General features: G+C 39.3%; 1 protein-coding gene across 1 annotated transcript in view; it reads left to right on the forward strand.

The window, feature by feature from the left end:
- Positions 1 to 14,328, forward strand: part of CDC42BPA (CDC42 binding protein kinase alpha) — a 150,449-nt gene that overhangs the window by 109,179 nt on the left and 26,942 nt on the right. The window contains 3 exon segments of the mRNA XM_033144641.1: positions 148 to 224; positions 8,426 to 8,464; positions 11,875 to 11,994. Coding sequence (XP_033000532.1) covers positions 148 to 224; positions 8,426 to 8,464; positions 11,875 to 11,994 — 236 coding nt within the window.

Below are 14,328 nucleotides of genomic sequence, written 5' to 3' on the forward strand. Positions count from 1 at the left end.
AGCTCTGCTTCCTTTTTCTTTTCCTGAGCTGTGGAGCAAGCTAGTGCATTTTGGAGTAGCAACAGAGATAACTCAAGAAGGACAACCCATAGATAATGACCCAGTTGGCCATTTTCTATAGGTTAAAGACTTGCTGCTGTTTTCTAGGTGTAAAGCACCAAGACTCACAGAATTCTTTCTTGGCATTTTTGAATGCGCCTACCTCTGCTCTGGATCAATTTGAAGTAAGTAAACAGCTGGTGTATTATATATTTTGATGTCATATGCATATTCAGTTTGTGGTCACTATTGCTTTGAAATAATAACTACACTTATGTGGGGGGGGGAGGGGAATTCACCGTGCAAGCCTATCATGTCTATTCAGAAGCAAGTCCCCTTGAGTTCAATGATGCATGCTGCTGTGTAAATGTATATAGCATCACAGCCTTAGATCTCTAAGGAATTTGTATTATTTGTCTTATACTTAGGTTTTGATACTGTGTTGTTTTTATTGCATTATTTCCATGCATTGCTATAGGGACCTTTTAATTGCAACTCCCATATGTTCAAACAGAAGTTTACTTCGGACACGTAGTAAGGCAGAAACCCTCCAGATTCTGTTGTTTTCTCAGATAATTTATTTTGTCTCTGATTTTTCAAAATAATTAGGTTGCTGATTTCATAGAAAGCAGGGGACATATCTTAAAATAGAAATGAAAAGTATTGTGGATTCCATTGTCTTCCTTGTTCAAATAAAGTAAGGGCCCTATTATGTAAAACACTTAGGTTCAAGACTCACTTTTAACAATATTTCTGTCTCATTCTATTATGAATGGAAAATACAGAACAGAATAGTTTCATAAAATACTGCGACCTCTTGTCTCCCTTTGTTTTCTGAACCGCTTTCTTAGCACAGATGAGATTGGAAAACCAAAACAAAGTGCAAGATAATAGATTGTGTCTAAGCAACCTGCAAAATTTCACCCAAATGCCCCTTCACTTTAGGAACTTCATGCTTTGTCCTGTTTGAGGATGATAGTGCTTTTGTGACACCAGCAAGCATGACACCTCTTCGTAGGCTTCTTTGTATTCTTAGCACTCGGCAATCTACACACTTTACATTTAAGGACGCCGTGCTTAAAACGTTTAGAAAGCTCAGGACTAACACAACTATAACAACTACCACAACTATTATTTGCCCAGGCAGGCACATTATCTGACCCATGAGAGCAGCAAAATAACCAGACTGTTCAATGGTGATGGGATAAAATCAGGCCAAATCTTTATTGACACCAGCAGGCGGGGCAAGGGTTGGCATGGCATTGGGTCCCAGGATCAGTTCATCATTCCACAAGCCCCATGTTGATGGAATGGATCCGCTGGGTTTGGATCGCTCCAAAACTGTATGACAGGAGTCAGCCAGTGTTGAACCTTGCTGTGGTGCAAGCCAAGCAAGCAAGGTCTCACTGGTGGACCAGGGTGCAGATTCCAACCAGGCAGATACCAAACCCACACTTGGGTTTGCCATGGTCAATCCTCCCCTCAGGCCCCTTGTGGGGGCCCCCTGTACAATGTTTATCCTGACCAATGCCATTTCCACCCTCATACAAACAACGTTCTTTCACCTAATAAAGGAAACCCATAATTTCACTGAGGGAAAGGCGAAAAAACCCCAACCAAGTGCCAATCACATCGAGAGAGAGAGAAATTCCTTTCCAGCCCAAAATTGCTCAGTTAAGGCTCTAACCTGAGGGTGGATGGGCAGGAAGCTCTCAAAGCAAAATGACTGTGAGCTCCAAGGGAAGCAGCCTTAGGCTTTCCCCCTCCTTTCTGCAGCAAGGGCTCATGGCACAGCTTTTTCCCATGAGCCCATCACACAGGGAAGATACTGGGCAAGACCTTGCCCAGTATTTTGCTGCAATCTATGGGCCAAAGCACTGCCGGGCAAAGGCATCCTGTGCTTATTGGGCATGAAACAGGGCTTGTAAGCACAACTGCGAAACAGAACTCAATTTGGGGGGAAAGAGACACATTGGCCAAGATCACATGTTATATGCAGCCAAACCATGCTAAGCACAAATAGATCAGCCCTCAAGAGAGAATATCACAGCTGTAATGCTGCTGCATTGCTAAGCCATAGTTTGGTTTAGCATGTTGTCCCAACCTGAGCTCATGGTTTAGCTCTCTCCAGGCAAGCCATGAGCTGTAACCAAGATTTGTTCTATGGTTTACACATTGTGCTTTATCACTATCGGGCACATACCTTACTAACATGACCACAGCATGAAGCAAAGGGGGCTGAGGAAAGGCAGGGACCTGGGATCTGAACACAGATGAGATTGTGGACTGGGGTGAAGGTCCCAATTGATTGAGAGGGAGGGGAAGCAAGGGCAAATGGAAGAAAAGTTGGAGCTGGAAAAGGAAGTTGTTGCCGTCACTTGCCCAGTCACACAGATGTAGCCCATCTTTATGGCCACAGACATTTTGTTAGTTTGGATAGTAAAATCCTGCCACTAAGAAATTGTGACAATTAATGGCACATTCCACATCTGCATAATTCTCCTAAAGGTACAGCAGACCTAAAGAGTCTATATTGTTGTCCTAACAATCCTGTGTTCCCTTGCACTGTCTTTAATGTAATTAAACTACTATGTAATATAGGTAGAATAATAGTCAGTTAACAAAAGCTGTTCAAAAGGTATACTAAAAAAAATGTAAATCATTTGGAATCTTTCTTCACTTGATTTCTCAACAGTATGGCGGTGCTGGTTATTTTCACAAAACAGAAGTTTTCATCTATCTGTTTCTGTTTCTTTACTGCTCTATACGTTAAAATAGGATTCCTTTTCTTCTTCATCATCCTCATTGATTGATTTTATGGATGACGTAAGTCAAAACAGCAAATTATTCAGTAGAAATCAGACTGATTTGGCAAATTTGAATAGTAATGCAGTCACTTTAACAAGCCGTGCCATCAAGAGCATGAAAATCTACAGAAGGTTTTAGTGCTCCTGATATGTTTAAATCCTGAGTATTTATCAATATAGCTTTTTTTTAATAGCATGAATTTGCGTATGTGTCTGTTGCTTTGTTTTGCTATTAAAAGGAGCTGAGATGCCTCACACTCACTCTGCCCTAATATTTGCTACACTGTTAATGATATTGCCTGGTCAGAAGTTGACCTTTAAAATATATTGCTGCAATTTGGTTTTTGTTTTGGGTGAGTGTAAGTGTATTATCTTCCTTTGCTTTGTGGCTGTTTTCTTTCCTCTGCTCAGTTTCTTTCCCTTCATATCAGTGATTTTTGCAGACCTTTTGAATTTCAGATAGCAACTAAGCATTATGATTCTTAACACCATCCATTTTTATTTTACTTTTTAATATTGGACATTGACAAAATTATTAACCTAACTGATTTTATACCAGCTAATAGATGTTTTTTCAAATTGACTGCATTATTTTATTACAAGGATTTTTGTAGTGGATCAATAAATTAAAGACTAGGAATGTTGTCTTAGAATATACATAGCTCACTCTTTTTATAAAATTGCCTATTTGTTCGTTAAACTGCAATCCCAGCTACTTTTAAAAAGCATTAAATATAACCATGTGGTAGAAAAAATATTCTTACCACTGAATATGGGAGTCCATAGAGAATGGTGACGTAAAGAGGGTGCAGTGAATACTCATATTCTGATAAAAAATGTTTCACAAGTATACATCCAGTTATGGTGTGAGTAGTACTGTGCTCTAGTGCTTGTGATGTCATCATTGTGCTTGTGATTTTCACCATTGAAGTATTTGACAACTATCTGAATTAACAAGGAGCAAAAAAGAATTTGTCTTTTAAAATGGACTTGAGAGTTCAGCACTGCACTTTTCTGTCCTATTTAAAGATTTAGGGTTTTATCCAACTAGGTCATACTTAGAGAAGACCTGTGGAAATCAGTGGACATCAGTTAATCCTGACTAACTTAGGTGCATTGATTTGATTTCCCTAGATCAACTCTTGACTTAGTAGGATACAAACCTTAGATTGGATTTTTATCTTCAGTACATTTCAAAGGCACTCTGATTCAACAGTGCTTAGAGGATTGCAAGCTATATAAAGTAGATCTTTTGTGTAAAAATGATAGATTAGTTATAGATCCAAAACACAGCTTCAAAACCTCTATTTTACATGAGTGTAAGAAAGGTTTTTTTTTCTTCTGTTGCTTACCATTTGTTTCTGAACGGTATACATCTGCAACATTAGAACTAGCACTTCCTTGTATTTAAAATCCTTTTTAAAAAAGAAAAAATGACCCTTTTGTAGCATAACTCCACTCCCACCTCACTCCAAATCAAAGATCCTACTTGCCTTCATTATAAGTTCTTGTTTAATTGATATCAACTATAATAACAGCATTGTGCATATATTTGCACATATTTACACAACAATAGTTCTATGTTCACAGTAGCTTAACTAATTTGCCAAGCACACTGATGAAATTTACCACACAGCTCGAGTTTTCAGAAGATTGTAGCTGCTGAAGAGTTAGCTAATGGAGATATTGGCCTTGTTAACACATCACGCTAAGCCAAACCATGGCATAGCATGAACAAACAAGTATGTGGAAAGGAGATCACGGCTGCTTTTCACCTCCTCAGGTATTTTGTTGCTGTGATTCTCTAAGCTAGGCTGTGATTTGGCTTAGCATGCTTGTGGTTTAGCTCTCTCCTGGCAAATGATGAGCTGCAACCAAGGTTTTCCTGCACCTTTTACTCAACTGTGCTAAGCTATGGTTTGGCTCAGAGTTATGTACAAACAAGGGCACTGACTAGCGGGATGTGTTCTTTCCTTCATATGCATGCTGCAATCATAAAATGGAAATTAATTTGTGCTGATTTCAAGAATTGGGATGCATTGTCTGCTTTTATTAAGAGACTTTTGGTAGTAAATACATTTAAGGGGGCTGTAGATGAATGGTCCGTGGATTTGTGCATCATGGTAATGCTAGGCTTCTACCCGCTTCAGACAAACTGCTTACTGTGAAGGAGAAGTCTCCACATACTGAGATTTAAAACAGCCCCTTTATGAATAATAGAATTGGCTGTTACAGGCTCCCCCAGATCACAGACCCCTTCTTCCAAGTCAGTCTCCAATCTCGCTTCTCCCAGTGCCCACTCATCAGTACCCAGCCACCACCCCTCAGTGTCCAGCCAGTCCCTGGCAATGGCTAACTGTAGCCAAGCTAACTCCATCTGGGTGAAGTCACCACAGCTATTGAAAGGTGCTTCAAGCCACAGAGGTCACTTTACCTGATCCTTTTCAGGGAGCACCGCCCCATCTTTGCAACCTTTGCATTTGTTCTGTTACACACAATACACAAGTTTGTGTTTCTCCCAGGCAAGTAATTTATATACTTAAACAAAACTGAACAATTGCAGCTTACTTTAATTATTAGGCTAACAAGGGAGCATATAATTTTTCAATTTTTACTAGGGAAAGATAAATGTCTAGGTTCGCAGCTGCACTTAACAGTAGACTGCAGATGGAAGGAGAACAAATATCCCACTGTGAAAATGAGTCATTGGTGCTGTTGCATTACATGTTGTCTTCTTCCAGAGGTAGCTTACTGAGGACCTGCTGCACAGTTAGCCCATCTTCTTCAACAACATTCTAAGTTATGCTTTACTTCAAATAAACATTTTCCACCGTTGTAGCTTTCTGAAAATACTAAGTGACCCTGTCCATTCCCAGTTACCGGTATAAAGAATGTTGTGCTGTACGAATTTAGGTTTCCCCCTCCTCCCCTCCACCACAAGGTGAAGGTGGTGTAAAATGAAGAAGGGGCTAGAGTGATTCGATTATTTCCAAAATTAGAACTTGCATTTAACGAGGACCTGGCTATCACATTCTCCATACTTCCCATATCATTCATGACCAGGAGTAGGTTTCTTGATTATCGTCGGTGACAGCAGCACAAGTTCACTAAGTTTGCTTTTTCAAAAGATGTGCATATTGTCATTATTCCATAATTCAATACAATTAAGTCAATAAAATTGGTTCAGTGCAGTTCAATGCAAGTATCAAAATATCTACAATTAGAAAGATTCCTCTCAAACCATTCCCCTTCCCTAGTCAGATACCCACCAACTCAGCCTCAATAGTTCCTGGGTCTATCAGTATGTCCATGCACACATATACGGTCATATAGAACCATCATCCTTCACTCTTGCCCTACAAATATATCACAGTAAGCAGAAGTCCTCAGACTGCTGATTTCATACTTTGGATACAGGCAGGTCAAATTCATTTAAGAAGAAAAAAAGGAGGCCAGGAAGGTGTGCAATAATCGTTGAAGACTGTCCTTGGAATGAAAGTTACATTAATAGAAGAGTCCTGGGGTGTCTTGAGCTGAGATCCCCTCATGAGAAAGGGAAATTTGAACCAGCATATTTTTTATAAATTTAAGATGCTTTCCGTCATGTTCTATAAGAAATAATAGTAGGGCAAGAAAAGTAAAATGTTTCTCAACCATCAGTAGGTTTATGATCATATGACAAAGTTTATGCTCCTATAGTAAAACTGCCAGATCATCCTTAACATTTTTAAGCAGTGCTAATTTTTAACAGTAGCTGTCTTCACTTTGCCCAAACCACTCCAATATGATTCTATTAACAAAGATAGCAGATACAGTTAAGTTGCCCTCTATTATAGATTTAAAAAATTTGTTCTAAATGCCCTCTCCCTTTAAAAAAACAAAAAACTGTTGAAAGCAAAGTTCATAAATGCACCTGATTCGAAAATGCACCTTCTGGGGGGCTGGGGCTGCTTCTTTTGAGACAATGCCCGCATTTCCTCCTCCTTTGACACCTCGGACTGTGCCATGGTGCTCCCTCTCTCTACCACCATTGAAGGGGTCTCCCCGGCATTCAGTGTCCTGCCTCCTCCCTCTGAGCCAAGGTGGAGGGAGCCTGCAAAACTTTGAGGAAGATTTTCAACAGAAGGGCCCAGCTCCAAGTTGGGGGCTTGAGTGGGAGAGCTCTGATTCATGGCCTCTTTCTTGTACTCATGGTCCTCACCAGAGTCCTCAGGGTGGGCCATGACACTCAGCTTCATGGCTTAAGGGGAATTTTAACCTCTGACTCTCCTGCCCTACACCATCCTGACTCTCAGTAGCAATATAATATTTGAAAAAATATTATTTTATTTTATTTTTATAATTAGACCATTGAAATGTTGAAATGTTTTTATGGTTCAGCTTTCAGTTAGTTCACCATATTACCTTTCTTTGCAAAGAATTGCTGCCTTGTCTTCCGTAGGTGAGGAGCATCACCTGAGGAATGCAGAGCTGTTTCCCAGTAATTGCATACATCCTTGTGTATCCATCTTTCCTTCTTGATCAAGTTAAAACAAAAGCTTAGTGAAGAAGTTGGAAGGAACTGAAGTATTACCAGAGCCTTCCTTCCTTCCTACTTTACCAGTACCTTATGGCACATTTTACGGGGGAAATGAAGGGGCAGAGTAGTTTGTATGCTGGCAGCCCTACCATTTACACACTTCGCTTAGGGGACCCCTAAATGTGAATATAGGTCATGTGTCAAAAAACTTTCATTACTGGTAAGTAACAGTATTCCTTGTGTTCCTGAATTGATTTCCTACGTGGAGTCAGATCATGCTCAGTCATTTCCATAGCCTTGCAGATGTAGTCTTGCCACAATGAACTTTCTGTATAGCATCTAGGTCAAGCCTACACAACTGCCAAATGTAACCTATTAAGCTATATATCACTGGCCACTGAGTAAACCTGGAAGGCCTTAAATTGCAAAACTGGGGGGTTGCCAAGACATAGCAAGCCACAATGTATAGGTAATGTAGCAGATCACAAATTATTCAAGCCTATGCCAAATGACCTTTTTATCAGTTTGAGTTGAAAGACTTTGAGCATTTCTAAGGATCTGAGCACTTATTAGGAATGGTTTGTAGCTGCATTTTAAGCGGAACATTTTTGGCGCTCACATGGAGATCAGGATTTGCTTTGGGGAGAAGTTCTCCCGCTGACAGTAGTGGAGAGGAATTGCATCACAGAGGAAAGAGTTAAATTGCCTCTCTGCCTGATAAAAACCTGATAATTATCACTCTTCCCCAGCTGATGTTATTTACTTAAAAAAAACCCATATTAAATACAAAGATGCATTTAACTAACTTTCTGTTTAGTTTAGCCCTTAAAATAGTTGTGAGAGAAGTGGCTGTTATGAACATGCAAGTTTGGAAAATTGTTCTCCTGTGTTTAGTTCTTCTGGTTTCCTTTTAAAAAAGAATTCCCTATTACATGTCTCTGTCTTCACAATTCAAAGTATTGTATATATTACTGTATGTGTCTTGTGATAGAAATTTGGATCTGGATTATGTGGCTTTCTGTTTCGTTCTGTTAACAGTCTCCTCCTTTCTTTGTTAAAGCGCTCTCCTTCCTGTATTCCAGCTCACAAAGGCAGACGTGTAAGAGGATGTCTTGCTGTGTGTGGCCTTTTAGTTTTGCCTACGATGCACATGCTTTTTCCTTTGTTTAATGTAGACCATTTTTGTTGATGCTGTTTATGCCTTGCATATTTATCTTGCTGCTTGTCTTGTGCTACTGCTGCTTCTATACTTTCCTTGCATTCAATACTGTTTAAGTAAAAGTTCTGGAGAATGTGTGTGGCGTTTTTGTTTTTTAATGTTGCACTCTTGGCACTCGAATGTCAGAAACAAAAGATGGCGGTAAACTGAAGTCGTTAAAACTAATTAGGCTGCAGTGCATGATTATAAACAGAATTAAAACCCACTTCTTTGTCTGCCCTGCTTCCTGTAGGAAACACCGGTAGCAAGACAAGATAATACAGAAGTTTTTTCGTGCTAGATTAATTTGATTATTATTTTTTTAATAAGGAGACACTGAACTTAAAATCAGTAATCAATTTCAGTTATCCTTACTATTGCTGTGATTCTGTCCTAAACACAATGGGCCCTACCTGAGAGCAAGCAGAATGGTGCCTCACCCAGATTATTGTCGAGGATACTAATGGTGTTTTCAGTTCTAGTTGTCTGTTTATTGGGCAGAAAAAACAAAACCGCAACCTAGTCTAGAAGCCAATTCACACAACCTAACATTCCTGCATTGCGTGGGGGGGGGGGGTGCTAGAGGGCCCTTTGGATCCCTTCCCACTCTACCATTCTATTATTCTAACAGGTGACAAGCACTATGCAACTTAAGAAAACTGATAATTGGATAGGCAGTGTGTGTTCTCAGTACAGGACACTGCACACACCTACATTAGGTCCCTCTTTGATGAGGGACTTCTTCACCCAGTAGCCTTTTGCTCTCGGATTAGGATAGATTAGGGTAGATCTACCAGTATGAGTGTAGTGGTACTTTCTGGACTGTATTGTAAGCTCTGGTTTTTTGAACAAATGTACCGGTACATAGAAGGTGCAAGCAGCATGTGCAAACCAGTCTTTTGCATTTCCCTTGTCCTTTGTGTTCCTATTTGGGAGGAGGAATGAAGGAAAGCACCAAAAAAAATGGGGGGGGGGGGCTCAGATATGTGCAAATCCTCTGATTATATTTCCTCCATGCTGACACATAGATAAGGCATATGATAATGTGAGGTTTTGCCAAAGTATGTATGCAGCAGCAGGCTTCCCTGGGAACAATGTCAGGCGCAGCCCTCAGAGGAGATGGGAAGAGCTTCAACAATTCCTCCAATAGATGTCCAGTATATGCAAGCAATATTTTCAAAAAAATGTAGAAACAAATCTACCGGTACATTCTTTAGTACAGTAATCTATATATATCAACTAAAGAAAACATAATTCCTGATATTCAGAGAGGTATGCATTTTTTTTTAATGCTGGGCATAGAAAAGAATTTCTGCCAGTGATTGCTGCACTGCTTGAAACAGTTTATATATAGCAAGCTGGTGTATTGTTTACAGTATAGCATTTGGTTGCTTACAGTATTATCAACTTATAGTTCCCATATTTCTTAAAAGAACCGAACAGCGGTTGTGTCACAGTTGCCCAGTGTAAACACATGTAAAAAAAGGAAAGAAAAGGCAAATCAGACATTAAGATTGCTCATGCAGCTGTTATCTACTAATATCTTTAAAGGGGCAAATGTATAGGGAAGCTTTTAATGTTTGATGCACTATTGTATTTTAATATTTTGTTGGAAGCCACCCAGAGTGGCTGGGGAAACCCAGCCAGATGGGCTGGGTATATTATTATTATTATTATTATTATTATTATTATTATTATTATTATATACAGCCCAGATCTGTCCACTGTAGTAATTAAAATAGTTAAATTTTTGTGCTCTCTGGGACAACGCAATCTCCCAACAGTTTGGTAAAACAAAATAGTGAATTGCATTACAAACAAAAATATTCTAAGATGTTGGGTTTTCCAAAAGGGCAATTGATGGGTTTATTTGAAGCGACTAGATTTTTTTTTTTGCAGAAAAATGTAATATTTGGACTGACCTCTATGCTATGGGGAAGGGGGTGACAGGGCAGGTTGGGGGAGCTGGTAACTAATAAGAAAGTTGTAAAGGTAAAGGTACCCCTGACCGTTAGGTCCAGTCGCGAATGACTCTGGGGTTGCGGCACTCATCTCGCTTTACTGGCCGAGGGAGCCGGCGTACAGCTTCCGGGTCGTGTGGCCAGCATGACTAAGCCGCTTCTGGTGAACCAGAGCAGTGCACGAAAACACCGTTTACCTTCCCACCGGAGTGGTACCTATATATCTAATTGTACTTGACGTGGTTTCGAATTGCTAGGTTGGCAGGAGCTGGGACCAAGCAACAGGAGCTCACCCCGTCACGGGGATTCGAACCACCAACCTTCCAATCGGCAAGCCCTAGGCTCTGTTTAGACCACAGCGCCACTCCAGTCCTGTATGAGAAAGTTATAGTTCAACTAAATAAAGGAATTAGATGTTTAATTAAAACTGTCTTCCCCCAAATATATTTTCAAGGAAGCAAACCCATGTCTAGTATAGCAGTGTAAGAAAATATGTAGACTTAGCCCATTGTGTTTAATACAATCTTTAACATGAATATTGACAGAACAAGATGAAATCAAATATTGCATAACACCTAAACCATCAAACAATTTCTAATTACAATAACAGAAATAATTGAAATTAGAAAATGTAGATCAAGGCATCACTGCAGAACAGAATCTTTTTTCTATTATATTGCTTCTGATATTCACCCTTTATGAGATTCTTTTATTATGCAAAATATATTCTAGCTTCTTTTACTTAGTGTTGAAAACTTCAGACTACTATAAATCAAGCAAAAACGTATAACTCATCGGTTATAGTATGCTTGTACATATGTCATGATGGGCAATTTCTCGTTAATAATCATCATAATGTATTCTTATGCTTAATTCATTGGTATGGTTCCTTAACGATCTATATATAAATTAACAGTGGGGAAGCACCTTAATGTTTTTTTTTTTGTTTTTTTTTTGCTATCCATTGCAATTCATGAAAGAACCCAAATCTCGGGGGTTTTAAATTAAAGAATAAGTGACTCAGTGACTCACAAACATTATTGCAGGCTTAATTTTATGTAAATTGATTATCCTGTCCAGCTGCCAACAAATGCTTAGAGTGGACTTTATTGATCCCTGCACAAGCCAGATAAACTGGTGTTATGCTGCCATTGCAGGCAGGTTAACCTAGCTCAAACATTTACAAATTGAGTGGCAAATTATTATTTATTCCTTTTAAAAATTCTGCTCCCTATTTGCATTTCTATGTTTTTGAGAAAAATAGTGCGTAATAAAAAAGTGGCTTTTAATTTTCTTCCCCTCCCTCTTCCCTTCCTTTTGCTTGTTTCTTTTCCTTGGTTGTTTCTCTAGATTGATTCTGTTGAAAATTTTACCTTATCTAATACGCCTTCGCGGGATGAAGATATCAAGTGTCACCTTCATTCAAGATCTAGGTCCCCTTCCACAGCTAGTGACATTGAACCAATTGAGGTACTCTCTCATTTGCTTAAGATTCGTCTGTCCCACACCACAGTGTCGGATAGGTTCGGAATGAATTAGGAGGCAAAATAGCCCTGAATAGTGTTTGATTTGAATTAGACTTAGAAACTATATCCAAGGACCAGTTCACATGCCGTTGTTTAGATGTGTGTTGCTGTACCTGTAAATGTAAAAATTATGCAGCACAAACTTCTACAGTGGTACCTCAGTTTAAGAAAAGCCCTGTTTACGAACTATTCGGTTTACAAACTCCGCAAAACCGGAAGTAGTGTCCCGGTTTGCGAACTTTACCTTGGTCTAAGAATACAAGGGAACCTGCAGCAGGAGGCCTTGTTAGGGAAAGCACGCCTCGGTTTAAGAACGGTTTCGGTTTAAGAACGGACTTCCAGAACAGATTAAGTTCATAAACCGAGGTACCACTGTACATTGTACAAAACACAATAATTAGGCTGCGAGGATTTGATCCAGATCCCTATTGAATATACACTTCCTGGCAAGCTTGGGTTTGTAGCCATCTTAATAATGTGTGGAAATTGCCCTAAGAAAGCAAGTAGCAGGCGGGAAATGTTACCAGCGAAGTTTGGTAAGGTGAAGTGCTCTCGCTGCTTCCTTTCAGATATTCAACTTCACCTAGGATTGAGTGCTGCTTCGTTCATTTTGCATCTTTTTGCTGCTGCTTCCATTTTTTTTTTCTGGGCTGCTGAACCTTGCCAAATAATCTTTGCAACATTTTCTTGGTATGTTCCTTTTGGGTCCCATCTGAACCCATTATATTGCATTGTTCCTCTGGAAACCTACAACCATGTTCTACACTTAGGCCATGATCCAAAGGCCTATGGGGTTTTTATAACCATAAGCAGACTCCTATCCTGTGTGGCAAAAGTATTTTTGAAACTTATAGACATTTTGAAAAGAATTCATGATACAGCATAGTTGCATGGAGATGGCGTCAGGTTTAAAAGGAAAGGGAAAAAATTGTGGGTTGCTCAAACCCCTTCGATAAGCCAAAGTGGCTGTTTATTGGCCTTATATTCCTGGACTATGTTTCTATTTTGGTTGAAATTACTTGGGGTTTTAATGTTCATACAACATCTCTGCAACTGACAGATACTCTTGCTTTTCAAAAAAATAAAAAAAACCATTCTTCCTTGCATTTTTTGACTTTCAAATGCAACTAAGCCTTTCAAATAAGGGAGGGATTGCTAAGGTGTGGCCTTCCAAATGTTGTTGAACTGCAGCTCCTATCATCCCTGAACACGGGCTATGTTGGCTGGAGCAAATGGGAATTGGGAGTCCAACAACATCTGGAGGGCCACAGGTGGCCATACCAACGCAGCCCCTGAAATTAGGGGTGCAGGGTTTATTTTCCTATTCTTAACTGCAAACTTAAGCATGGTTATAGAGAAGTTCAGTGGAACTTACTCCCAGGTAAGTGTCCATACCAATGCGGCCATAATCCACCTATTTGTTACAAACTGATTGGATGCTGTCAAACTACCATTAAGATTGCTTAACCAGTTTATAAAAAGTATTAGTGTCTCAGCTATCCCGCTCATTTGTTGAAATATGCAGCAAAAAACTTCATCTTCCCCACACATAATCTTTTTCTTTTCAAAAGCCATTATCATTAGTCACACTTTGCTAAACTCTTCTGCCACTCCTATAAGGGCATTTGCGTCAAGATGTTTTAGATAGATTTTTTGCAATGCAAGTGGCCTTCATTTTTTGGTAGTTAGCAGTAGAACTATGGTACAACTATGAATTCACTATTGATGCAGAGGTGTTCTACTTCATTTAATCAGTAGCATGCTAGCTTAGGGGGGGCATTTCCTTAGAATATCCATCTCCCTGCATTGACCTCTAACAAACCACATGGATCACAGATGTCATTTTCTGATAAAATGAGACATTTTTTACTGGTGTGCACCCAAAAGAATAATTCCCAAAATTGCTTTATGGATGCAAAATATCACAGCTTTCCAAAATCATAGGAAGCTAGCATACTGGACTTCATGTTATTGATTTACAAAACCAAAGGAAAGAAAGATTATACATTTTTGTTGTTGCTGTAAGGTGAAAGTTTTACATTCGGGAATTATCTTTGCTAAATCAATGAGCATTGAAACACATCATTAAGTAAAATGCAATTGTCAATTGTCAGCATAGCTAACCTCAAGGTTGTAAATGAGAACTTAAAAGATGTTTAAATATTTTGCTAGGTAGCAAGGTGATGGGCATGTTACTTGTACAATCATTCATTTATTTGCCTCCTTTAGTTCTTGTACTCTTTTTGCTGAAGTTTATGTTTGTGAAAGGCCTTTTAAT

Source organism: Lacerta agilis, chromosome 3, assembly GCF_009819535.1.
Source record: "Lacerta agilis isolate rLacAgi1 chromosome 3, rLacAgi1.pri, whole genome shotgun sequence".
NCBI classification, from domain to species: domain Eukaryota; kingdom Metazoa; phylum Chordata; class Lepidosauria; order Squamata; family Lacertidae; genus Lacerta; species Lacerta agilis.